General features: G+C 48.0%; 1 protein-coding gene across 1 annotated transcript; it reads left to right on the forward strand.

Moving 5' to 3' along the window:
* Positions 1-1054: 1054 nt before the first annotated feature.
* Wtip (WT1 interacting protein) lies at positions 1055-27114 on the forward strand. The gene is made up of 8 exons (XM_075984682.1): positions 1055-1833; positions 9458-9559; positions 18598-18665; positions 18806-18868; positions 19002-19132; positions 20134-20185; positions 20818-20886; positions 26387-27114. The coding sequence occupies exons 1-8, from the start codon at positions 1263-1265 to the stop codon at positions 26525-26527; spliced, it is 1197 nt and encodes a 398-aa protein (XP_075840797.1). The 5' UTR covers positions 1055-1262; the 3' UTR covers positions 26528-27114.

Below are 27114 nucleotides of genomic sequence, written 5' to 3' on the forward strand. Positions count from 1 at the left end.
GGCCCCTCGAGTAAGAGGCATGTTGCAATACAGAGGAGTCTATGTTAGCCTTTCATGCATCCGTTATCCGGAGGGACCAAAGCTCTTCTAACACTGCAATTATACCTCTGAGAAAAGGAAACAATTGGACTTCCCAAGGCCTAGTAGATACTGGTTCTAAATTGACAATAATTCTGAGAAATCCCCCATCCAAAACAAAAATAATGCATTGTGACTCTCTGGTTAAAGTAGGGACTTAGGATGTCAGGTGTTCAACAGGTTTATTTTTTAGATTTTATGTGTATGGGTGTTTTGCCTGCATGCATGTATACGCACCGTGTTCGGTGGTGCATATACACATATGTTCGTGCATATACCCCCTAGAACTGGAGTTAAGGATGGTTGTGAACCTTCGTGTGTGTGTGTGCTGGGAACTGAACTTGGGCCCTCTGCAAGAAGCAACAAGTGCTCTTAACCTCTGAGCCATGGCTCCAGCCTAAATTTTGGTGGAAGTCAGATTCACAATGGGACCTGGAACTCACCCTGTGATTCTTTTCTAAGTCCCAGAATGTGTAATTGGGAGAGATATACCTAGGAGTTGCTAGAATGCCCACACTGGCGCCCCATGTCAGAAATTGTCAGACTCTCCACATTGGTGTCCCGTTTGGAAACTCCCAGAATTCCCACACTGGTGTCACATCCATGTGTAAGGCACTATCAGGCTGCGCTCCCAAAGCAGAACGCCTGGAGGGAATATGGGGAGGTTAAGAGCGCAGGGCTCAGCAGGGAGGTGGGGGTGTCTGGAATGCGCCCTGAGGTCCCCGGGGCGTAGAGCCTAGGCCACCGTTGGCTCGCCCACGTCCCCGCGCAGCCCTCGCGCCCCTCAGCCCGCCCGTCGCCGCCCCCTACATTCCACAGGCCGCTGCGCAGTCTCCTTCCTCGCATTCCTGACGGGGCAAAGAAGTCCCTCCGCCACCGCCCCCACCACCCCTCCCGAGCGGGGCCTTGGAGAGCGGAGGGGGCGCGGCCCCGAGCTGCGCGCGCATTCCTCCGCCGCGCGCGCCCCTTCCCTCCCGCCCTCATTCCCCGTCACGGTCCCGCGCGAGCTCGCGGCCCACGCCGAGCGACCGCGACCCCGCCCCGCCCCGTGCCCAGGGGTCCCGGGGCGGGCTGCGGGCTGCGGAGAGGCGAACGATGCAGCGGCGCTGTCGGAGCGGCAGCGGCAGCGGCGGGCGGCGGAGGCGGAGGTGACGCGCCGCGGCGGTGGCGGCGGGCCGACGGCCATGCAGCGCTCGCGGACGGCCGCGGACGACGCGGCTCTGCTCCTGGCCGGGCTGGGCCTGCGCGAGCCGGAGCCGACCGCCGACTCCCCGGGGCGCGTGCGGCGCGGGCCTCGGGCCGCCGACGAGGCGGCGCCCGCGGCGGGCCGTAGAGGAAAGGGCGGCGGCGGAGTCGGTGGCCTCGAGGCCGCGCCCGACGTCCCCAGCCGCCCCGAGCGAGGCCCGCGCGCCAGCCTGGCGGGCTCGGACGGCGGCAGCGCGCGCTCCAGCGGCATCAGCCTGGGCTATGACCAGCGCCACGGCCCCGGTCCCGGGCCGCCGTCGGGGGGCAGTGCGCGCTCCAGCGTGTCCAGCCTGGGCTCCCGCGGCTCAGCGGGCGCCTATGCCGATCTGCTGCCGCCCGGCGTCGGCCCCGCGCCTGCCCGCTCTCCGGAGCCCGCCCCGTTCCCGTTGCCGTCGCTGCCGCTACCCCCGGGCCGGGACAGTGGCCCGAGCGCGGCCGAGCGGCGGCTGGAAGCACTCACGCGGGAGCTGGAGCGCGCGCTTGAGGCGCGCACGGCGCGAGACTACTTCGGTGAGCGCGCGGGCCGGGGTCCGGGGGTTCGGGGTCCGGGATGCCCTAGGCGCGGGTGCGGTCTGTTCTCCAGCCACAGATGCGGAGGTGTTTCGCGCGCGCTTCCTGACTTGAGGCGGGAGAAGCGGGGGATCCAAACAAAATCAGGTTGATTGGCAAACTAAACTATTTTCTGGACACTTTAAAAAAAAAAGATTTACTTAAGAGACAAGGTCTCACTGTGTATAGCTCTGGCTGGCTTGGAACTCACAGAGTTCTTTCAGCCACTGCCTTTCCAGTGCTGGGATTAGAGACATGGATTGGCAAAGATTTAGTTATGTGTATGTGAGGGTACCCTAGGAGGCCAGAAAAAGGTGTCAGATCCTTTGAAACTGGAGTCACAGTCGATTGTGAGCAGATACGGATGCTGGGAATGGTGCCTGCAGGTAGGACCGTGTGAGGCCACAGGACTAAGCCAGGTACGCCAGGCTGCTCTGGGCTGAGTCGTATATACTGGATATTTCCTAAAGGAATGCTGGGCTAGGAGTTTAGCTCCGTGGTAGAGCGCTTGCCTAGAGTACTCAAGGTCTTGGGTTTGTTCCCCAGCAAGGCAAAACAGAACCACAAACCAGCCTTACCGCTGGATACACAATGGAAAAGTCCAGACTTGAGCCAGCTTGGTACAGGCCTGTAATCCCAGCACTTGGGAAGCAGGAATAGTAGATAGCTTGAGGTTTAAAGCCAGCCTAGTCTGCATACAGTTCCAGACCAGTCAAGACTACATAACAAGACCTTGTTTCAGAAAGGACAACAGAAAATGGATTTTATACCACCAAATACCAAAGAAAGGAACAACAACCCAGGAAAGGAATAACATGCATCAGCCCAACAACCTCTGAGGGCTTTCCTTGCCTCAATACTTAGGGCGAATCAGGGTAGAGGAAGTGAGGGTGTGCAGGGTTAGCAAGCATGAGACAGGCCTGGCAGATTTCTAGCCCCAGGCCAGCAAAACTAGCAGTTCCTGGCGGCTTTGAAGTAGACCTTGGGGAAGTAGAGGCTGTCTCTTAGCTGGTCGGGTGGGTGCATTCCGGGATGGAGGAAGATAGTGAGGTTATGGGAAGGTTGTAACCCAGTGTGGGTCAACATCAGGGGTGTGTGTGGGCTAAAGGGTTGGTCTGTCTTTGCGATAAGGTGCTTGGTTCGATGTGAGAAGGCATGATGGGAGTCGTGGTTTAGTAGATGTGGTGGCTGCTGGTAGTGGGCTGGGAGTAGGGGCAAGTGGGAGACAGACCTCCTGCCAGGTGTTGAACTGGGACATCTGCAGGGGACACTCCGATGCTCTTGGTCGGCATCTGGCCCCTGCACACTTGGAGGCTGGGCATTAACTATCTGTGGGTCCCATGGGTCTGTGTATTGCTCTGGGTAGGTAATGCTAATACTGGCTAGTACCGGCACTGAGGACCAAAGTCTGCAAGAGGGCTCCAAAGAGCAGCGAGGGCTCAGCTTTCAGGTGTTTCAGCCACATAGGAGACTGAGCTGGCTGATGATAGAGGGTCCCCTCAGAGTCAGGTCTCATCGAGTGCAGACTGGTCTAGAATGAGCTCTTCTAAAGGGATAGCCTTTATCTCTGTCTTCACCCCAAGTGCTGGGATTACAGGTGTGCATCACCGCAGCCAGATTATGGGGTGAAGAGCAGTTGGAAGCTGGGGCTTCATGCATGGTAGGCAAGCACTCTCAGTTGAACCTTATCCCCAGTACCCCCTTCTTTTTAGATAGGGTCCCTCCCTATCTACCAATGTGATCTCCAGCTAACCACCTTCCTGAGTGTTGGGACTGCAGGTATGAACCACCACCACACCTGGTCTAAGGGCCACCCCAAACCCCAAGCCAAAAATAGTTGTTTTTTTTTTTCTGGTTCTTAAAAATATGGGCAGTTTTGCCTGAGCTGTGTATCTGATGATGATTGATGTTTTTGAAATACAAAAACGGCAGTTTCCATGTGTGATAAATACCTGTAATCCAAGCACTCGGCAACTGGAACTTTGCCTTGTCCCCCTCGGCTGCCATTAGGAGGCTGACTGCCTCAGACCCCTAGAACTGCCCGTCCGCTGTGAGGCTCCGAGGGCCACACCTGTCTGCTTCTCTTAGCAGCCTTTGGTTCTGATTCCTGTTTGATTCCTTACAGGACCCCTACTCTGAGTTGCTAGACTGACACTCCCCCACACTGTTATTCTGTCTGACTGTGAGGGGTTTGGAGAAAGCCCCTGAGATCGGGATTATTATTATTATTTTTTAATATTTTAACAGTCACGTGTGTGGGAGGGTTGCATGAATGCTGAGGTGTGTGTATAGAGGTCAGAGACCAACTTGTGGTTTCTTTCCCTCTACCCTGTAGGTTTTTAGACTTGAACCCAGGTTGTCAGCCTTAGCTGCAAGACCCTCTTAGCCATTTCTCTGGCCCTGGAGTAATTTTTATTCTTTAACCTCAGTGGTTTTCAGGACTCTGTTGTTCCCCTTAGCCTCAGTCAGTTTGCTTTTCTATTCTCTCAGCAGCCTCTGGTCTCCTGCCGCCCATCCCACTTCCTACCTCCTCCGAGCACTGAGGTTCCTGTTCCTCCCTCCATGCTTTCTGTCCACGGCCAGCCTCACTCTCCTGCTATCTGAGAGGGTAACAGTCTTCTCTGTAGCCTCTTCCTCCACCCTCAGCCTCCCTCTTTCCTTTGGCCCCTTTCTTTCAGATATAAATCTGTAGAAGGGTAACACACGTGCACACACACACTCTCACACAATACGTACACATGCACACAGGGACAGGGCTGGTGAGATGTCTCAGTGGCTAAAGATGCAATTTGCTCCCAAACCTAACTTCCCAAGTTTGATTCCCGGAACCCACATGGTAGAAGGAGAGAACTGACTCCTGCAAGCTGTCCTCTGACCACACGGGTACCGTAGCATGCACATGTACTCGTGTGTGTACATGTATACAGATAAATATTTCTTAAAAAGCATCAATTAACTTCCAAACCCATATGGCCACAGAGTCCTTCTGTCCTTTCGTCTTGCCTTCCTCCCATCTCAGGTTTGCTCATTCCCTCCCTCTCTCTCATTTCTGAGGTGTCCTGTGCCCTGGGGTCACTTTTTTTTACCCTGAGGCAGAATCTTGTTCTCTAATTCAGGCTGGCCTAGAACTCTGCTAAGCTTTCTGATCACTGAGGTTGTAGGGATATACTGCCACAGTTGGTCATTCTAAAGTATGTTTTTATTAAAGCAATCTGGGTACATACAGACAATATACGCCAGGCTTAATGTACCATAGGGCCTTCCCTTTCTGTATACCTTTTTGTCCCCTTTTTTTTTTACTTTTTTAAAAAAATTTTTTAAAGATTTGTTAATTTTATATGTATGAATTTTTGCCTGCATGTATGCATATGCACCACGTGTGTGCCTGGTGCCCCCAGAGGCCAGAAGAGGTGTCAGATATCTGGCACTGGCACGTATGGTTGTGAGCATCCCCATGAGTCCTGGGAATTGAGTCCCAGCCGTCTAATTCAAGAGTGAGCAGCCAGTCAGCCAGTGTTCTTAACCACTGAACCATCTCTCCAGACCCTTATTTTTAGCTTTTGAGACAGCGTTTTGTTATTGTATCCTTGGCTGGTCTGGAACTTACAGCGTAGACCAGGCTGGCCTCAAAATCACAAGGATCTGCCAGCCTTGGCCTCCCCACCCCCACCTTTCAGTGTTGACTGCTATGATTCAGTCAAGTAAATGGTGAGATCTGATTCTCATGGCTGGTGGAGGAGTGAGAAGACAGAAGGAAGAGAAGTCCGGCAGTGTGTCGGGATGGGTTGTTGGGGCCTGGATAGCCTGCCAGTTACACGCTGAATCAGGACTGGAGGAAAATTAGGGAACAAGCCACGTGTGGTAGCGCATAGCCATTGTACCCGCTATCTGGGACACAGGTTGAGAGAGCTTGAGCCCAAGCTAGTGACAACACAAAGAAGACTGGATGAGATGAGTCAATGCTAAGACGTACTGCTAAGCCTGACAAGCTGAGTTCAGTTCCCCAGGACCACAGTGGGGAGAGTCCATGGTGGTGGACCAAAGGCACAGGTCCAGGACAGCTAAGAGCGCCCATCTTTGGTTTTTTGTGAGGCAGGGTCTTTTACCAGCCCTGGCTACCCAGGAACTTGCCTGCCTCTGCCTCCAGAGTGCTGGGATTAAAGGCCTGGCCACCACACCTTTTCCGACAAGGCCACACCGCTTACTGCTTCTCAAACAGTTCCACCAATAGGGACCAAGTATTCAAACATGAGTCTGTGGGGACCATCTCATGCAAACCACACAGAGATGCTGAGTATCTGAAGCGAGCAGCCTTTGTGTCTCCCGGAGGGCTGGGCTAAAAAGTGCACAAGATTTGGAGCCAGGCATCCTCCTAACACTGCTGGTCAGTCCTGTTTTCTCCCGCATCTGACCTGCTGGGTGGTCCCAGTTCCATCCTGTATTCCTGGATCCCTGCGTAGAAAGCACTGTCCGTTCAGTTCATGCTGTAAAGACCACAGAGGGACTGTCCTTCGCCATCCTGTGTAAAAATCACCACCTCCAGATGTGTGCCTGTGGGGGGCTGGTTCATACGTGTCAGGTGTGAGCCACTAAGTTGACGCTCTAGCCTCTAGACTTTTGTATTTATAGACCAGATCTTTCCATGGAGCCCAGATTGACCCTGAACTTGAGACGTACTACTTCAACCTCTCTAGTGTACAAACGGATGGCATGTGTCAATATACCTGGCCCTCTAGATTTAGTCTTTGTTTTGTTTTGTTGGAGACGAGGTCTTACATAGCCCATGCTGGCCTCCAGCTCTCTGTATAGCTGCCCTGTCTTTCAAGTGTTGGGATTACGGGCATGTGCCACCATACTCAGCTACCCTAGATTTTTAAAAATAAATTCTTTGTAAAATTTTTATTTATTTTTACTTTTATTTATGTGTGTGTGCAGTGACTGCAGAAGCCAGAAGAGGGCGTTAGATCCCCTGGAACTGGAGTTACAGGTGGCTGAGCCACCATGTGGGTGCTGGGAAGTACTCTTAACCACTGAGCCATCTCCCCAGCTCTGATTTAGTCTTTTCTTTTGTATACAGCATTCCTTCCATGTATGTCTGCAGGCCAGAAGAGGGCACCAGACCTCATTTCAGTTGGCTGTGAACTGCCATGTGGTTGCTGGGAATTGAACTCAGGACCTTTGGAAGAGCAGGCAATGCTCTTACCCTCTGAGCCATCTCTCCAGCCCTAGTCTTTTCTTTTTGACTGATTTGTTTTATGTCTGTGAATGTTTTGCCTGCCTGTATGTATGTATGTATATATGTGCACCACTTGCATGCCTGGTGCCCTCAGAGAGTGAAAGAGGGCACTGGATCCCCTGAAACTGGAGTTGTGGATGGTCATGAACCGAGTGGGTGCAGTGATGCAAAAACAGTCAGCGCTCTTAACCACTGAGCCACCTCTCCAGTCCCTTGAGCTCTTCTTTTTTTAATTTTTATTTGTTTTTCACATCCCAACTGCAGTTTCCCTTCCCTCCTCTCCTTCCAGCCCCTCCCCTCACTCCCCCTTCCCATTCCCTGTCTACTCCTCCACTTTGTTTCTCTTCAGCAAATGGCAGCCTCCCATGGACATCAGCCAGCCATGCTATGTCAAGTTGCAGTAAGACTAGGCACCTCCTATCCTATCAAGGCTGGATGAGGCAACCCATTAGGAAAAGGGTCCCAAAGCAGCAAGGGTCAGAGACAGCCTCTGCTCCCACTGTCAGGAGCCCCACAAGAAGACCAAGCCACACAAGTGCAGCATAAGTGCAGATGGCCTAGGTCAGTGCCCTGCAAGTTCTCTGGTGGGCGGTTCAGTCTCTGTGGTTGGTTGACTCTGGGTTTTCTTCTGGTGCCCTTGCCCTCTCTGACTCCTACAGTCCTTCTTCCTCCTCTTCCTCAGGATTCCCCAAGCTGTGTCTAATGTTTGACTGTGGGTTTCTGCATCTGTTTCCACTTTGATCTATTTTCTTTGGTGGGGGCGGGAGCTGAGCACTGAACTCAGGGCTTTGAGCTTGCCGTGCAAGCGCTCTTCAATTGAGCTAAACCCAACCCTGATCTGTCCTTTATTTTATTTTATTTTATTTTATTCTTTATTCCTTTATTTTTTTGGTTTTTCAAGACAGCTTTGGAGGCTGTCCTGGAACTAGCTCTTGTAGACCAGGCTGGCCATGAACCCACAGAGATCCACCTGCCTCTGCCTCCCAAGTGCTGGGATTAAAGGCATGCACCACCACCACCCGGCTCTGTTCTTTTAATGTCTTACTTATTTTTATTTTATGTTCCTTACTATTTTGCCTGTATGTGTGTGTGTGTGTGTGTCACATCCCCTGGAATTGGAGTTATGGATAGTTGTGAGCTTCCATGTGGATGCTGGAAATTGAACCTGGGTCCTCTGAAAGAACAGACAGTGTTTTGACATTATCATTGTTGTCATCATTATCGTTACGGTTTTTGTTGTTGTTTGAGGCAGGATCTCCATATAGACCCCTGGCTAACCTAAAAGGTGCTATGTAACCCGGGCTGGCCTGGAACTCTGAGCTATCTGTCCTCTTGCCTTGGTCTCCTGAGTGCTGGGGTCACAGGCGTGCATCATCCAACATGTACCCCACTCATCTGACATCTTGTGACTTCTGGCGTGTGTGTCTCCTCTGGAGCAAGCACATGGGGCTGGGGATTTCTCTGCACTACGTTTTCTCTACATTTAAGAAGTGGTGCACGCCTTTAATCCAGCACTCAGGAGGCAGAGGCAGGTGAGTCTCCGAGTTCGAGGCCAGCCTTGTGTACAGAGTGAGTTCAGGACAGCCAGGACTACACAGAGAAACCCTGTCTCGAAACTCCTCCTCCCACCAAAAAAAAAAAAAAGAAGAAGAACAAAAAAGAGAAGGGTGTGAGCAGGCAGCAGGCCACGTTTGTGGAATGTGTAGAGAATATTCGAACCTTGTACAGCCGAGGAAGGATACCTGTCCAGGGCAGTGATGCCCTTGAGTGTACCTTTGTGGGGTCAGAAGGTACATATTTATTTTGAAGAGTGGGATTTGGTTCCAAGGCTAGGAAGGTTGTCTTCCTCAGTGTGAGGTGGAGGGGCGTGGAGTGCCTTTTCTAGCTCTGATGCTCATGGTCATAGCTGATGGCTGACTTCAAGGGCTCTGCCTCCACCAGTGCTCTGTGAAGCTGTTTGAATGCCCAGGCAGCAGTAGCTGCCCCTACGTGCTGCCCGTACTCTCTGCCTTTCTCGTCGTGGGGACCAGCTCCCTGACTGGAGCCACTTAAAGGAGGAAGGATCCCTTCCGCTGTCCGTCATGGCAGGAGCATAGGGGCAGCGCCTCGCATCTCTGCAGAACATTTGCACATGAGCAGAGTTGAGCTACAACCTTCCAGACCTGCCTCTAGTGGCCTCTGTCCACCAGCCAGGTGCTTAAAACACGGACAGGACACATTCAGCTTCCAGCAGGGTCCTTGTAGCTGAATGTTAGACTAGGGATTTGGTGGTACTGTCGTTGGGGCCTGGCTGGCCACCCAACTCCAGGACATAGTACTAACTGCTGCTCTCCTGCTCCTTCCTCACAGGCATCTGTATCAAGTGTGGGCTTGGCATCTACGGAGCAAGGCAGGCGTGCCAGGCAATGGGGAGCCTGTATCACACCGACTGCTTCATCTGTGACTCCTGTGGTAGGTAATAGCTTCTACCCCACCCCCACTGCCCCGTCACTCCCTCGCATCCAAGTCTCAGGCAGAGGAGACACTCTGTTCTGGGATGGAAGGAGGCTGTTCACATTCTCCCTATGCACATGGCTCTTGACACCTTTCTGGGCTTGACTTGAGAGGTGTAGGTCTGAGGAAGGAGCCATGGAACAGCTGAGGGGCCTTTTGTCGGCTATCAGAAAGGCTCCTCTCTGGTCCTTGGCTGTGCTTCTTCCATCCGCATAGGGTTCTGGTCTGCCTGGGAGGGATAGGGGCATGGATGAGGGGGCTTGTACCATCTGGACATGAGGTTAATATTTGTAAACGTATTTTAGATATATTTCTTGGACTTTATGTGTATGAATGTTTTGCCTGCATGTATGTGTGTGCACCATGTGTGTGCCTGTTGGTCCCCTGGTACTGGCGCTGTGGATGGATGACTGAGTCACCATGTGGGTGCTGGAAATTGAAGCTGGGTCCTCTGTAAGAGCAGCCAGTGCTCTTAACCACACCCTGCAGGGAATATTTCCATAGTTTATTTTATCACAGTAACATACATAAGGATCAAGGCAAAGAAATGCTATTTTTGCTAGAGCCTGTAATACGGTCACTCAGGAGGCCGAGGCAGAAGCAGAGTTCAGAGCCAGCCACGGTAATGCAGAGACCCTGCCTCAAAAAGAAATGATCAAACTGCTCTGTGTCTAAGGCTGTGCTGCCATTCCTCACATCCCCCATCCCTCGGCTAAGTCAGAAATCCACATTTATCTTATTCCTGATGAATAATGTTGTCTACACAGCATCAGTCAGATCAAGCGTGCTCACCCTCTCCTTTTTTCTTTTCTTTTTTTAAATATTTATTTATTTATTATGGACACACTATTCTGTTTGCATATATTCTGCAGGCCAGAAAAGGACACCAGACCTCATTACAGATGGTTGTGAGCCACCATGTGGTTGCTGGGAATCAAACTCCGGTCCTTTGGAAGAGCAGGCAATGCTCTTAACCACTGAGCCATCTCTCCAGCCCCCTCTCCTTTTTTCTACCCCCCCCTTTTTTTGTTTTTTTTTGGTTTTTTTGGAGATAAGGTTTCTCTGTGTAGCCTTGGCTGTCATGGAACTTACTGTGTAGACCAGACTGGCTTCAGCTTCTGTCTCTCAAGAGCTGGGATTAAAGGCATGTATCACCATGCCTGATTTGAGATTTTTTTTTTTTTTAAGAAAAGCAGGGGGTGGGGAGCAGGGCAGGAGATGGCTTAATTAGTAAGGTGCTTGCTGCACAAGGTTGGGAACCTGAGTTTGAGCCCCAGCATCCCTGTGAAAAGCTGAGTGAGTGACAGCCCACCAGCCGTCTAGCCAGTCGGTGAGCTCCAGGGTCAGGGAGAAATCCTGTTTCAGAGACTACGTGGGGAGCAGTCAGGAGAGACATCCAGTGTTAACCTCTGGCTTTCACAAGCTCATGCACACATACACACATTTAATTTTGCCTTGTTTAACTGTAACCTCAGAATTTTTTTCTTCTCCTCAAATGTGACCTTTAGTCAGGCTTTTTGCAGAGCTGCTGCCAGGAGCCTGATGGGCCAGAGCTCTGCTCTCTAGACTTGTATGGGAAGCGGATTGTTTGCCTTGTGGTGCACAGTCTCTGGGCTGGACTCACTACTCCCTGGAGGTTTTTAGCCACAGATAACTGGGAAGCTCCTGGGGACTGAGGCAGGCCTGTTCTCAGGCTGGACTGCCAGTGGCTCCGGCTGTCAGCAGCCCTTTTAGCCCCTGGATTTGGCTTTATCTTGAGGGCAGCTGTTCTCACAAGGGTGATTTTTCTTTTAACCCAGGTTGCATGTGTGAGTAGTGTACTCCTCCTGCCTGCCACACGGTAGTCCGTTGTGTGATCAGACCACAGCTTGTTTCTCCATGTAATCGCTCATAGACACTCGATGCTTAGACTGTGCTGTGAACTCTCGTAGAGTTCATCCGTGCTCAGGTTCTCACTTCTCCTGGGTATATTGCAGGGAGTGGAGTTTTGGGGTCATAGGGTATGCGTGTGTGTAACTCCATAAGAGACTGCCAAATTGTCTTCCCAAGGAGCTGTAGCATTGACAGTCCCCTAGAAACCTAAGAGCCGCGGTGCTCTGCATGTTTGCCAATCATTGGTGCTGTTGTCTTTCCGAGAAACTGTTCTGCTGGGTGCATCTCATCATGAGTTTAATAATGCATCTTTCCCAGTGAGCATCTTTCTGTTGGCTTTTTGGCCATTAATATTTTTTTCTTTGAAAAATACATTTTTATTATGTATTTATAAGTGTGTGTGCAAGCATGTATTTCGGGAGGTGGGACAAAACTTGCAGGAGTCAGTTCTCTCTTCCCTCATGTGGTTCCAGGGATCAGACTCATGTTGTCAGGTGTGCAGCAAGCATCTTTGTTGCTGAGACATCTTGCCAGCCTAATAAGTATTTTTTTGAGAAATCTGTTCAAAGCTTTTGCTTGTTATAAAATTGGGAGTTTCCCTCCCTTCCGCCCCCACACAGGGTTTCTCTGTGTAGCTCTGACTGTCCTAGAACTCACTCTGTAGACCAGGCTGGCCTTCAACTCAAAAAAATCCTCCTGCCTCTGCTTCCTGAGTGCTGGAACTAAAAGCATGCACCACCACAGCCCGGTCAGGACTTTTCTGGGGGGAGGTATTTTTTAATTATTGTGCATGTATTTATGTGTTTGTGTCTGTCTGTCTGACTGAGTGGAGACTATGTATATGTGAAAACACGTGCCCCAGGAGCCCGAAGGTGTCCTGTCCTGGAGCTGGAGTTAGGTGACTGTGAGCCATCTCTTGTGGGTGCTGGAAACTGAACCCAGGTTCTCTGCAATAATAGTACATGCTCTTAACCGCTGAGCCATCTCTCCAGTCCCCCTTTTTGTGTGATTTTTAAAACCTATTTTAGTGATGCTTTTGTTAAGAAATGTTCAATTTTGACTAAGCCCAATTCACCAGTTTTTGTGTGACGGGATTGCAGGTCTGAGCAACCACACTCAGTTGAGGTTGTGTTTGTGTTTAGGTTGATAACAATTTTATATTAGAGTTGTACATGTGCAGAGGCTGAAGGTCAGCCCCAGGTGGTGTTTCTTGGGAACCTTTTGTTCTAGGAGCTCTCACTGGGACCTGATGCTTACTAATTAGGCGAGTGTAGCTGGCCAGCAAGCTGCAAATACCTTGTCTCTACCTCCACAACCCAGGAACTGTAAGGGTGTGCCACCATACTGGGCTTCTTGGTGAATGCTGGGGACTAAACTCAGGTCCGTGTGTGTGTGTGTGTGTGTGTGTGTGTGTGTGTGTGTGTGTGTGTGCGCGCGCGCGCGCACTTCACTGGCAACCATCTCCCCGGCCGCCTTATCACTTTTGTATTGATTGCTCCAAAAAATAAATGCTGAGATTGGGCAGCATTTGAAAATGGACACAGCTGGTGTGAGCTGGAAAGGATTTGGATCCTCTTTTCTTTTTCTTTTTTTTTTTTTTTTTTTGGTTTTTCGAGACAGGGTTTCTCTGTGGCTTTGGAGCCTGTCCTGGAACTAGCTCTTGTAGACCAGGCTGGTCTCGAACTCACAGAGATCCGCCTGCCTCTGCCTCCCGAGTGCTGGGATTAAAGGCGTGTGCCACCACCGCCCGGCCTCTTTTCTTTTTCTTAAAGATTGATTTATTATGTATACAGTGTTCTGCCTGCAGGTCAGAAGAGAGCACCAGATCTCATAGAGGGTTGTCTTGTAGTTTCCAGGAATTGAACTTGGAACCTTTGGAGAGTATCCAGTGCTCTAAACCTCTGGGCCATCTCTCCAGCTCCCAAGCATGCCACTTTTCGTGGTGATGACAGAAAGCATGTACTTCCGGGTCAGAGTCTTCAAGCTCACTTCCCATTCTGCTTGATTCTTGACTATTATGGGATGGCAGGTGATCCTGGGAGATTCTGCATACTCTATGTGGCAACCCTTAATTGAATTAGGAATTATAATTTTTAAAATTTATTTATTTATTTATACAGTATCCTGCCTGTAGGCCAGAAGAAGGCACCAGATCTCATTATAAGTGGTTGTGAGACACCATGTGGTTGCTGGGAATTGAAGTCAGGACCTCTGGAAGAGTAGTCAGTGCTCTTAACCACTGAGCCATCTCTCCAGCCTGGAATTATAATTTTTTAAAAAATGGTTTTAGAGCTGGAATATTTGTGATGCTCAGCATGACCTCAGACTTCACAGTTGAAGCAGTCCTCCTGCCTCAGTCTCTGGGGCAGCTGGACCTTCCAGGAGCCCCAACAGGAGAACCCCCTGACCCTTGTCCCAGAGGCGCATCTTGTCTGTAATGCTGGACAGCAAACAAACTCACTACTCCCTCCATGAGAGATAGATGCTGTCTGTCTTCTGAGTTCACTCTGAGAGTAAACTTGAAAAAGCATCTAGACTTGACAGCTGCCAGCCTTTACCTGCAAGATATGTGGGATGACTTGGGAGTTGGCTTCCCAACACACGTTCTTTACCTGTGTCTTCTCAGATTTCTCTGGGCCAAGCCTGGTTTTACAGTATGCAGGGCCATACACATAATTCCCTAAGTTTATCCCTTAGTGTAGGTTTCCAACTCCATGATGTTACCAGTATAGTTTCCATGTATGTATGTATGTATGTATGTATGTATGTATGTATGTATGTATGTATTCATCTGGTGTGTGCATGCACGCACACACACACACATGTGCACATGTGTCCATACGTGCGTGTATGTGTGTTTTTAATGTCAACAGAGGCCAGGAAAGTGTGTTTCAAGATCCCTTGGAGCTGGAATTACAGCTAGTATGGGCCACCTAATGTGAGTCTTGGGAACCTAACTTGGGTCTCTGGCAAGAGCAGTGTGCAATCTTAACCATGAGCCATCCTCTTCTCCAGCCTCATAAATGTAGTTTTAAAATGGTAACTTCGCCTGGTGGTGGTGGCGTATGTCTTTAATGTTGAAATAGGAGCGGCAGGCTGCGTCCCCGGCATCCCACGGCTAGCTTTACCGGAAATAATTACACAGAAACTGTATTCTTTTAAACACCGCTTGGCCCATTTCTATCTAGCCTCTTTTTTTGGCTTACTTTCGCACCTGGACTAGCCCATTTCTTATAATCTGTATAGCCCATGAGCTGGCTTACTAGGAATGATCTTAACCTGTATCTGTCTGGAGTGGGAGAATCATGGCGACTCCTTGACTCAGTTTCTTTCTCCCTGCATTCTGTTCTTTTTTTTTTTTTTTTTTTTTTTTGGTTTCTCGAGACAGGGTTTCTCTGTGGCTTTGGAGCCCGTCCTGGAACTAGCTCTGTAGACCAGGCTGGTCTCGAACTCACAGAGATCCGCCTACCTCTGCCTCCCGAGTGCTGGGATTAAAGGCGTGCGCCACCATCGCCCGGCTGCATTCTGTTCTGTTTATTCCGCCTACCTATGTTTTAACCTATGAGGGCCAGCCAAGCAGTTTCTATATTGCTTAACCAATGAAATCAACAGATTGATATATGACACTCCCACATCACTTCCCCTTTTTCTGTTTAAACAAAAAAAAAAGGCTTTAACTTTAACATAGCAAAATTACATATAACAAAACAGTTATCAAGCAAGAATTATAGTTACAATATTTATATCTATTTTATCTTTTATCATAACAATGGAAAACTATAACTATCTATCCATACTTCAACTCCATCAAAGACTCCAGAAGGATATAATATTACCTAAGTAAACAAGAAATCCAAACTCTAGAAATGACAGAGACATCTCGCTGCTTGGACAGTCACCCAGAGTTCTTTTGTACCGTTGGGGCATCCATCTTCAGCCTACAGGCCCATAGTATCCAGCAGACTCTTCCATGAAGCAGGAAATTTCAAAGACAGTTCAGTCACTTTCTGCTGTGTCCTGCAGAATGTCTCACAGACTCTTTCATGAGTCAGGAACCCCGAAAGACCATCTCACCTTTAGGCAAGTTCAGCAGTCCTCTTTCTGTGGGTTCTTTGTGTTCAGTTTATGCAATAGTCCAGGCAAGAGCAGTTTCTTGCCAAATGGCTATCAAACTTCATAACGATCCTCTTCGATGCCCATCTTCCTCTCGAAGTAGATTGGTGCCGCCAGGAGAAGACACATCTCATTGTCATGAAAAGTCCTAAGTTATTAAAACATTAAATGCCATATTCTGCAGTCTTTGAAAGATATGAAGAATGTATATCTAATTGAAATGTATCTCTATATATCTAGAAAATCTAACTAACATGACTACAAGCTTTACTATTATTTATGATTATCCATCAACAACCTATATTTCTTAATTATACATTACATTTTTTAATGAACTACACAATCACAATACCTTAATCAAGATCAAAAATATATATACATATAACAAAATTGACTGTAAAATCCATACCAATGCAAATTATTCATACCTATATCATTTCCCCCTTTAAATGTAAAAGAACATTTATAAACAATATTTTGGGAACATGGGCGCAGTTTTTTCTCTCCAAACTGCTTTTTGCTGAATGGGGGCGTCGTTAATTAGGTCTTTTATGGTATAACCTGTGTGCTAGTTTCATCTCAGTTGGCAATTGAGTGAAGCAATTTTCTGAAGATGTTCACAGCAACCCTTCAGGAGGGCGTGGTCTATCATACCAAATTGGGATAGAAGAAATCCACAGGGTCTGGTCCTCTGTGAAAACAAAAGAAGACCCGCTCCAAAGCATCATATCCTTAGACCCAAATTTTGAAATTGTAATACCCTTATATCCATTCTGGTTTAGCTTGGCAGCCCATGTAATGAAATGTCTCTCTGTATTTAGCACCTTTACAGTCAAAAATTTTAAAGAAAGCACAATGTACATAATCCAGATTCTCTGTGAATTTTTTATTTTTATGTGGCTTATTTTTGTTATTTCTTTTAATCTCTTAACTATCTGTACTCTGTCTCTTTAAAGACTTTATCTTTTTTTTTTATTAAACCATTAACTTTATTCTCTATATTCTTTTTTTTTTTTTTTTGGTTTTTTGAGACAGTGTTTCTTTGTGGTTTTGGAGCCTGTCCTGGAACTAGCTCTTGTAGACCAGGCTGGTCTCGAACTCACAGAGATCCGCCTGCCTCTGCCTCCCGAGTGCTGGGATTAAAGGCGTGCGCCACCACCGCCCGGCTCTCTATATTCTTTTTTTTTCTTTCTCTCAAGCCTACGTACATTTATTCAACAGTGTGATTCATTTAGTGGTCTGAATCTGTCTTATTGTGAATCTGCAATTTTTTACTATCCACGAGCACTTTTTTTTTTAAAAAAAGATTTATTTATTCCTTATATATACAATGTTCTGCAGGCCAGAAGGGGGCACCAGATCTTACTACAGATGGTTATGAGCCACCATGTGGTTGCTGGGAATTGAACTCAGGACCTCTGGAACAGCAAGCAGTTCTCTTAGCCACTGAGCTAGCTCTCCAGCCCTCCACGAGCACTTTTGATTTGCGCCTTTAAATCACTAGGCGCTTAAGAATCTAAGCTGTGACATTCCTAGGTCAAAAACAGGTACTGCCTGCTGGCCCCGCCCAGTCCAACATGGCGGAGCCACTCGTGCCTCTGATCCTGGCACTTGGGAGAAAGAGGCAGGTGCATCTCTGAGTTTGGGGTCAGCCTGGTCTACAAAGCAAGTCTCAGGACACCCAGGGCTACACAGAGGAACAAAACAAAATAAAAACAAAAACAAAAAACCAAAAAAACTTGTAGCTTCATATTCCCAATATTTGTTGCCAGAATAAAAATGCATTTGACATTTGGTTTTCGTATCCTGGCCGTCTGTCCTATCCTGCACTTACAGTAAACTTAGGGTTAGTGGGTTACTAATGGTTTTCTCTACAACACAATCGTGTCATCTATGACTACAGATAGTGTTACTTCTTTCTGGTCTACATTAGCTCTAATTCCACATCTCATTATTGTACACTGCCTAGAACTTCTAACAAGATGGAATCATCTTGTTTTGTGGTACTGGAAATCTCTTCTAGACCCACACCCCAGCCCCTCAGTGGGGATTCTAGGCAGGGGCTCTACCACTGAGCCACACCTCCAGCCCTGAGGTTTCTTAGACAAGGTGCTCCTATATATCTCAAGCGTGCCTTGAACTCCTACTGCCTCTGAAATTACAGGTGTGGGCCGCCATACCCTGCCACCAAACTGTTCAGAGGAAAACGACTTAACCTCTCACCTAGGTGCTTGATGCCGCTGAGTTTTTCACCAGCACTCTCAGCAGGCTGAAGTTCCTTCTTAGAGCTAGCAGCTCCTGGCGCCTCCTGCCGGATGGCAATGCCAAGTAAGCATTAGAGGTAGAGGCAGTTGAGGTAAAGAGAGAGGCATGGGGAAAGAGACCTTCCTGTATTTGCTTTGATTATATCTTTGTTTACTGTTACAGTTTTTTTTCCTGAAATATTGTTTTTGGTTAAGAGAGGCCAGGTTGGCCTTCAGCTAGGCTTTGTAGCCAAGAATGACCTTGAACTTGAGGTTCCTCCTATCTCCACATCCCAAGTGGGATTACAGGCATGTGCTACCACACCTAATTTTATTGTCTGGTATTTTGAGGCAGGATTTCCTTTATAGCCTAGGCTGTCCTCAGCCTTTGGGGCCCTGCCTTCATCTATGGGATGCTGGGTTACAGGTGTGAGACACCGTTCTGGCTTGACATGTTTATAACAGCAGCATAGCATTAAAAGGATGTTTAGAGGGGGCTGGAGAGATGGCTCAGCAGCCACGAGCATGTCTGTTGCACTTACAGAGGTCCTGAGTTCAATTCCCAGTAACCACATGATGGTTCACAACCATCTGTGATGAGATCTGGCGCCCTCTTCTGACATAAAGGTGTACACACAAACAAATGAAGGGGTGTTTGGAGATGTCCGATGTTCATTTTCTCATTGGTGGGCGGTGAGTACTGACACTCAAGCCAGGCTCCGTTCCTGGTGTCAGCTTCCATTACCCCCTCCACCCCTTCCCCTCCAGGGAGACGACTCCGTGGGAAGGCCTTCTATAACGTGGGTGAGAAAGTGTACTGCCAGGAGGACTTCCTGGTGAGTCTGCACTGTGTTGCTGGCCCAGCTGGGTGGGAGCAGGGGCGGGACCCTCCTTCGGACTCACATGCAGACTTGAGGCCAGCGACAGTGAGTGCCCCTTTGTCACGTGACGTCCTGGATCCTGTGTCCCCTCTCAGTACTCCGGGTTCCAGCAAACTGCTGACAAGTGCAGCGTGTGTGGACACCTTATCATGGAGATGGTGAGAACCTCCCCGTGACCTGGAGTCCCCCACCCTCTGCTGCTCTAGACCGTTGGCGGGGGCCCTAAGCCATGGCCTGTGGGGGGTGGTGCTGTGCCTCCTGCCCATGCTAACCTTTAGGTGCTTCCCCCAGATCCTACAGGCCCTTGGCAGGTCCTACCACCCAGGTTGCTTCCGCTGCTCAGTGTGTAACGAGTGTCTGGATGGCGTTCCCTTCACCGTGGACGTGGAGAACAACATCTACTGTGTTAGAGACTACCACACGTGAGTCTCCCTTGCTGAAGAAGCAGTGTGGACCGCAGCAGGGCCTCCCCAGCTCTCTTTCCTGCCTAGCTCTGCCTTTTGGTCCTGGCCTTTTTTTCTCTTTCTGCCCTTGTGTTTTCTCTGCAGTTGGGGTAGGGATAGCTCTGATTTTGGTGACAGGAGCAGAAGGATGGGACTCCTTATATTTTGGTGGGTACATCAGGAAAGAACCTGGAGGTGGTATCAATAACTATTATCTTGGGGGCTGGAGAGATGGCTCAGTGGTTAAGAGCATTGCCTGCTCTTCCAAAGGTCCTGAGTTCAATTCCCAGCAACCACATGGTGGCTCACAACCACCTGGAATGAGCTCTGGTGCCCTGTTCTGGCCTGCAGACATACACACAGACAGAATATTGTATACATAATAAATAAATAAATTAAAAAAAAATAACTGTTATCTTTCCAGAATATGTTTCCATGTGCTGGGGAGCAAGTGTTCCAATTCATGAGCCTGGGAACGGTTCCCAGTGACGCCTAAGGGCAGGGCAGGGACATTTGTGATTCTGGGCCCTTACTTGTCTGTTCCCTGCCATTGGGCCTTTTCCTCCCAAGGAGAAAGCCCTGGTGCCACATGGGCAGCCTGTCTGTTATGGTGGCTCCAGGCTTAGGCCTCAGAGCCTTGGGTCTCTGCTGCTGCTGATTTTTGAGATTGGTGCCAGCATTTGTCCTTGGTGGTACTCAGGGTGGAGCAGAGGTCTCCTCTAGGGAAGGCTTCAGTCTGGACACAGGGACTAGAGAATGCATAGGAGATGGCTGGAGGGAGCCTGAGGCTGTCCTGCAGGAGGAGGGAGGAAGGGCACAGATAGGAACTGTGTCAACCATTACTGCCAAGAAGGCAGAAGCTGCACACCCACGTGTCTACACAGGAGGCAGGCTATCTTAGAGCTGTTGTGGTAGCTCCACCCATGTCCTCTTGACTCTACCTTCTCACCTTCTCACTCCCACTTCCTTTATCCTTCCAGGGTGTTTGCTCCAAAATGTGCTTCCTGTGCCCGCCCTATCCTCCCTGCCCAGGTAGGAACACTTCACCCAGAAGCAGCGGGTGCGTGATCCTGAGGCTTTGTCCGATCCTGCCTGCTTTGCCTCAGATCCTGGGCCATATTAGGAGTGGTCTGCATTCTGCAGGGCTGAGGAGTATAGAGGACGTTCATGCAGGGGGTGGGTCAGGTGTACCCTGTATGCATTAGAGGAAGAGGTGGTCCTGATTCTCGTGACCCACTGCGGCACTCTTGCTCCATTACTTGTAGCGGGAGGGGCTGCTCACCCCGCTCATTCAGTTCTGCAGTGGATGTTGGGTAGCCTAGGGCTAGAAGAGCAGATAGGGAGGCCTTGGCCTGTGTAGGGTCTTTCTGCATGAACGATGTCTATTTAAGTCAGCTTCCTGAGGAAACATGGCTGGTAGTGGGAGTTCCTGCATGAGCCAACACCCATGTGACTTTCTTACTATCACATGCCTATGTGTGACTCCAGTTGGGGAAGATGCCCAGGGCACATACACATCCCTCTTGGGCATGTGCTGAAGTGCCCTGTCCTTGTCCAAGGGACATGTCTACTCAGGGTGGCACATTGTAGAGAGGTGCTTTAATGGACAGGACATAGTGCTTCAGGTCCAGGGAGCACATGTGTGAATCTGCCTCTTTTTCCAGGGCTGTGAGACAACCATTCGTGTGGTGTCCATGGACAGAGACTACCACGTGGAGTGTTACCACTGTGAGGTGAGCTCCGGCCTCACCCACCCTCCCCTGCAGATACTGTCACCCTCCACCCTGGACCCTCTCTCTGTAGCTTCTGCTCCATACTCCCTCAGTAAGCTTTTCCCTTTCTTTCCACCCATGCTCATTTTTCTTTCAGATAGTTCCATTTTCACTAAGTGGGTGTTGGATTTAGTAGAATAGGCGGGAATTTAGAATTGGCAGTGTCCACATGAAGTAGTGTGTTGCTGTTGAAGGGAGTTGTCAGGACCTTGCAAAACTATAGAAGGTTTCCTGGGGGAGGTGGCACCCAGCCTAAGCTTTGTAGGGTGATAGATCAGAATTCTAGTGGAGGATGAGTATGCTGTCACTTCCTGTAGCAAATATTGGAAGTCACCAACTTACATAGAAAAGGTTTATTTCAGTTTGGTTGTAGAGGTTTAATCCCATGATGGTTGGTTGACGCCATTGCTTTGGGCCTGTGATGTGGCAGAGCTGCTCACCTCATAACTGGTAAAAGAACAAGAAAGAAGGTTTGGAGAGAACTTTGAGATGGCCCACTGTGTAAGGATACCTGCTACTGAGTCTTAGGACCCACGTGATGGAGGAGACAGCTGATTCTGCAAGTTGTCCTCACCTCCACAGGCATGCCATGGCACCCACTTCACATGCAAATAATACATGCAGCCAGCCTGGTCTACAGAGTGAGGGCTAGGCCATCCAGGGCTACACAGAGAAACCCTGTCTTAAAACCAAAACAACAACAACATCATCAATAATAATAATAATACATGTATAAAAAAAGAGGTCAAGGTTCTGGAGTCCCCTTGACCAAAGAACCAAAGCCTCTGTGGCACTTCAACCACCGCCTCCGTGGACAAGGGACCAAGCTTCACCTCCCGCACTTTCTTTGTGTGTTTTTTTGAAATATGGTCTTACTGTGTAGCCCTGTGTAGTAAGCTTTCTCGTTGGACTGTCTTGGACCACCAGCCTGCAAATAGAGACACAGACTTCTTAATAATGAAAGCTTGGCCTTTGGCTTAGTCTTTTTCCAATTAGCTCTCATAATTCAGATTAACCTGCTTTTATTAATCTACATTCTGCTATTTAGCTTTTACCTCTCCTCCTTTCTGTGTATCTGGCTTGCTCTGCCTCTCATTAGCGTCTCTCTGTACCTAGATTCATCTTCCCCTGACTCCCCAGAAATCCTGCCTGTCCTCTCCTGCCTAGCTGTTGGTCATTCAGTTCTCTATTAAACCAATAAGAAGACGCCTTGGTGGGCTGGAGAGATGGCTCAGTGTTTAAGAGCACTGCTCCAGAGGACCTGGGTTCAATTCCCAGTACCCATATGACAGCTCACAACTATCTGTACCTCCAGTTCCAGGGGATCTAACACCTTCAAACAGACATACATGTAGGCAAAACACCAAAGCACATAAAATAAATCAAAAATAATGAAAAAGAAAGTGTTTTTGGAAAGATACATTTTTACAGTGTACAAAAAGATTATCCACAAAATTTCCCCATTTTTGTCTAAAATAAAGTTTTACTCTGTCTAACACAGTAAAACTATATATAGTTTTATAAGAACAATTATCAGGCCAGGTGGTGGTTACGCACACCTTTAATCCCAGCACTCGGGAGGCAGAGGCAGGAGGATATCTGTGAGTTTGAGGCCAGCCTGGTCTACAAGAGCTACTTCCGGGTCAGGCACCAAAGCTACAGAGAAACCTTGTCTCGAAACAAACAAACAAGAACAATTATCAGATAAAAATTACATTTACAATGTTCAGTCCAGTTGTATTTTGACATATTCAGAGAAAATATCTGTCTTGATGAGTTCAAAGTTTTATTTATACCTAAAGCACTTTTTATCATAACATATTACCAACCTAAAAATCTTTTTAGACCTTAAAACATTTTCTTAGATGAGCAACTTAAGCTTTTATGTCTCTCAACCTTTATAAACTTTACATCTCTTTAGCAAGTTTTTTTTTTTTTAAATGTGGTAACAAAGAGTAACAAAGACAGTATAACTAGTCTTCAACTCCCATCAGAGACTGGAGAAGGATAAAATAGTACCTGAGTAAGCAGGAAGTGCAGAGCAAACAACTTTCAAAACTATAGAAATGACAAAACCAGCTGCTGTCTGGACAGTCACCCAGGGCTCCTCTGCAATATTGGGGCATCCATCGTTGGTCTAATGGCCCAGCATATCTGACAGACTTTTCTATGGAGCAGGAATTTTGAAGGACTGTCCTACCTTGTCTTGGCAAAGTGTGGCATTCATCTTCTTTTGTGTCCTGTTTGTCCAATTTGGTCAGCATTTGAGGCAAGGGCAGTTTCTTGTCCAGTGGCTAACTTTGCCATACACACACAAAAAAACTTCGAGGCCAGCCTGGTCTATAAGAGCTAGTTCCAGGGCAGGCAACAAAGTAACACAGAGAAACCCTGTTTTGAAGACAAAAAAAAAAAACCGAAAGAAAAACAACAACAAACAAAAAAATTATCTCTTGAAAACTTATCTACATGACTATTAAGTTTGATTGTTATAGATGATTAACTAGTAATCTACATTCTAAAAATTATCCTAAACAGTTTATAATAATAGTCTTTAAGGCCCAAAACTATATATTTTAAAATGAAGTGCTGTATAATACCTAAAACAACAGAAAATATATACAGTATGTTCTAACAAAAATAACTTTAAATTTGTATCAGTATACAAAGATCTATACCAATGTAAAATATTTAAGACTAGTAGTTGCTTTTTTTTAGTTTAAAAGTATATTCAATTAATTTACTGTTTTATTTTATCATTCCTATATCCTGCTCTTTTATTTTCATTTCTTTTGTTTTTGTTTTTTTTTAAATTTTTTTAAATTTATTTATTTAGTTTTGTTTTTGTTTGTTTTTCGAGACAGGGTTTCACTGTGTAACAGCCCTAACTGTCCTGGCATTAGCTCTTGTAGACCAGGCTGGCTTCAAGCTCACAGAGATCCGCCTGCCTCTGCCTCCCAAGTGCTGGGATTAAAGGCGCGCACCACCACCGCCCGGGCCTCTTTTATTTTCAGAAAGAAATCCGTGAATCTAACCTGCTTTGTTTAGTTTTTCCCTGACCATGAACAAAGATATAACCTCTCCCCCAATGCAACATATTTCCTGATTTTCATTTTGAAGTTAAGACATTCTTAATATATATATATATATATGTTGGTTTCATTTAGCGGTTTTTTGCTATAACCCAGTGTTTATCAGCAGTGTTATTTTTAGCTTAAGTCAACAAAGCAACATACCTGTTCCATGTGCCCTGTCTGTTTTCATCCTTATGAGGCTGTGTATACACACACACACACACACACACACACACACACACACACACGCACACGCGCGCGCGCATATATTTTTTACTCTCTTTAAAAAACTATTATTTTTAAACTATTTTCCTTATTTATTTATTTATTTATTATGTATATAGTGTTCTGGGCACCAGATCTCATTATAGATTATGGTGTGAGCCATCATGTGGCTGCTGGGAATTGAACTCAGGACCTCCAGAACAGCAGACAGTTCTCTTAATCTCTGAGCCATCTCTCCAGCCCTAAACTATTTTCTATGACTGTCTATGCCCATTTTTTCTCTTTCTTTAGCATTTAAACATATCTTAAAGTATTTTGTGCCTATTTAGAGGTTTTTTTTTTTTGGCTTAAACCTGGCTTTCCTAAGCATCCACAGTGTTCTCTGACCAGGAGAACCAAAGCCCCCTTCTGTTTATTGAGAGCCCAGCCTCACGCTGGCAGGTAGCAGTGGGAGCCACGTTTACTGCAGCAGCTCTGGGAAGTTGCTGACCACTCTCCAGAGTTCATGCAAGTGACAGCCAATTGCAATATGTGCTCCCGGGGAGTCCCAGGTGGCCACGGTTGAGGTGACGGCTGACATGACTTCTGTGTTCATGTGGTCATGACACATGTTACATGCCAAATATAACCGCTTCTTTTATTGTTTTATTAATAAATAAAGCTCAGGAGTCAGATATTAGGGTGTAAACCTGATAGATTCACAGAGTGACAAGGGAAAGTGTCAGCTGACCCCCTCCACCAGTGCAAAGTGTAGTAAGCTTTCTCATCAGACTTTCTTGGACCTCTAGCCCCCAAATAATGACACAGAGACTTCTTACTAATTATGAGAGCTTGCCTTAGCTTAGCTTTTTCCCCAAATAGCTCTTACAACTTAGATGAACCTGCCTCTATTAATCTATGTTCTGCCATGTGGCTTTTTCCTTTGTTCCATCTGTATGCCCGACTTGCTACGCCAGAGGCCTCTCTCTGGTGTCTATGCATGGCCACTATTCATCTTCTCTCCTCAGAAATCCTGCCTGTTTTCTCTTGCCTAGCTATTGGTCATTCATTTCTTTATTAAACCAATCAGGAGACTCCTTGGCAAAGACACATCTTCACAGTGTACAAAAAGATTATCCACAGCAGCTCTGGCTGTCCTAGAATTTGCTGTGTCTGCACTGGGACACGCGGGTCCTGTGCACGTGGTTAGAACTCTTGCTGAGCTAGCTCTCTAGTCTTCGGAATTATTTTCATAGCCCAGGCTGTACTCAAGCCCAGTCTCCTACTGGGTTTAGTCTGCTAGATGTGTTCAGAATTTTGTTCTCTTGTTTCTTTGAGACACAGTCTTGCTATGTAGATCAGGCTGACCTGGACCTTGACTTTTTGCCTCTGCCTCTGGAATCCTGTGCTTATAAATATGGCTCCTGCACCTGGCTGTTGGCTGTCACTTTGTTGTTGTTGTTGAGTTTAAAGTTATATTTGTGTGTGGGGTATTCATAGCTCTGTGTGGAGTGCAGAGTTGGAAATGGAGTTAAGGGGAGTCTGTGGGAGTCTGGCTTGTTCTGTGGGTGCAGGGGTCTGAACTGTGGTCTCCATGGTCGAGCAGCAAGCTCTTAGCACTGAGCCTTTCTCCAGCCCTGCCTTGTTCTTAAGAACCAGTATCTTGTGAAACTAGGTGTGGTGGTGCACGCCTTTAATCCCAGCACTTGGGAGGCAGAGCAGGTGGGTCTCTGTAAGTTTGAGGCCAGCCTGGTCTACAGAGCAAGTTCCAGGACAGCTAGGGGTATAGAGAGACCCTGTCTCAAGCAACTAAAAACTAGAAACAGTTGGGCAGTGGTGGCACATGCCTTTTATTCCAGCACTTGGGAGGCAGAGCCAGGCAGATCTTTGTGAGTTGTTCCAGAACTGGCTCCAGAGCTACAGAGAAACCCTGTCTCCAACAACAACAAAACAAAACAAAACAAAAAAACCCCCAAAACCAAAAAGGCAGTATATAGCCTGTTAGGCTGAGCCTACATTTACTACCCGTCCCTGTCCTTTTCCTGAGGCTGGCCTTAATTCCAAGTCTTTGGGTGTTTCTTTAAGGTCCTCTGCCCACTGGCGTATCTATCCCAAACCCGATGTTTTTTTGGTGAGGATGTCGTCTCCTGCTTACTGGGGTTCAGGTTGTGTTTTATCTTCCGCAGGATTGCGGGCTCCAGCTGAGTGGGGAGGAAGGACGCCGCTGTTACCCCCTGGAGGGGCATCTGCTCTGCCGCCGGTGCCACCTGAGGCGCCTCGGACCGGGCCCACTCCCCTCACCCGCTGTGCATGTGACTGAGCTCTGAAAAGCAGCCATCTGGAGAGAAGGGTGACCCACGCTCCTGTCTTCTCCCCTCCACCGAGCTGCTGTCTCTTCCGCAGGGGCCGGACCCCCGCGTCAAATAAGCGACTTCTATTTATTCACCTTCCGTGCCTCAAGCCACTTCCCCTGCTGGGTTCCAGGACACCCGCACCCTGCAGCCTTGGGATAGGCCACCTTCTTCTGCCTGGCCTCAGCTCCCAGAGGCAGGGCTTGGAGGGCTGGGTGCCATGGGGGAAGGGTGCCTTATTTGTGTGCGATCACAGCCAGGGCAGTGACACCTGGGAAACGCCGGGTTTGGCCTTGATGGATGTTTCAGCCACAGGTCTCTCCCTCTCTGGATCCCGGCAGGGGTGATGCCTTTCTAGCATCCTCAGCCTTAGAAGACCCTGAGCGAATCCCAGGCACAGAGAGCGAGCCCACCAGGGTTCCCTGTGACACCGGGGAGCATCTGTGCACACTGTATCCAGCTCTACCACAAAACCATGTGATTTGACTTAAATTAAGTTCCCCCCACCCCCGAGGATGTTTGCATTTTCTTTAAAAGAATATAGTTTCTTCTAAAAACTTGGA

The sequence above is a fragment of the Microtus pennsylvanicus genome, chromosome 1 (assembly GCF_037038515.1).
Source record: "Microtus pennsylvanicus isolate mMicPen1 chromosome 1, mMicPen1.hap1, whole genome shotgun sequence".
NCBI lineage: Eukaryota > Metazoa > Chordata > Mammalia > Rodentia > Cricetidae > Microtus > Microtus pennsylvanicus.

Excerpts from the sequence above, each read along its gene's own strand:
- Wtip (XM_075984682.1), top strand. The coding sequence starts at position 1,263 with ATGCAGCGCTCGCGGACGGCCGCGGACGACGCGGCTCTGCTCCTGGCC. Across the intron at positions 9,560-18,597 it reads CTTCATCTGTGACTCCTGTG|GGAGACGACTCCGTGGGAAG; the intron begins GTAGGTAATAGC and ends CTTCCCCTCCAG. Across the intron at positions 19,133-20,133 it reads TGTGTTAGAGACTACCACAC|GGTGTTTGCTCCAAAATGTG; the intron begins GTGAGTCTCCCT and ends TTATCCTTCCAG.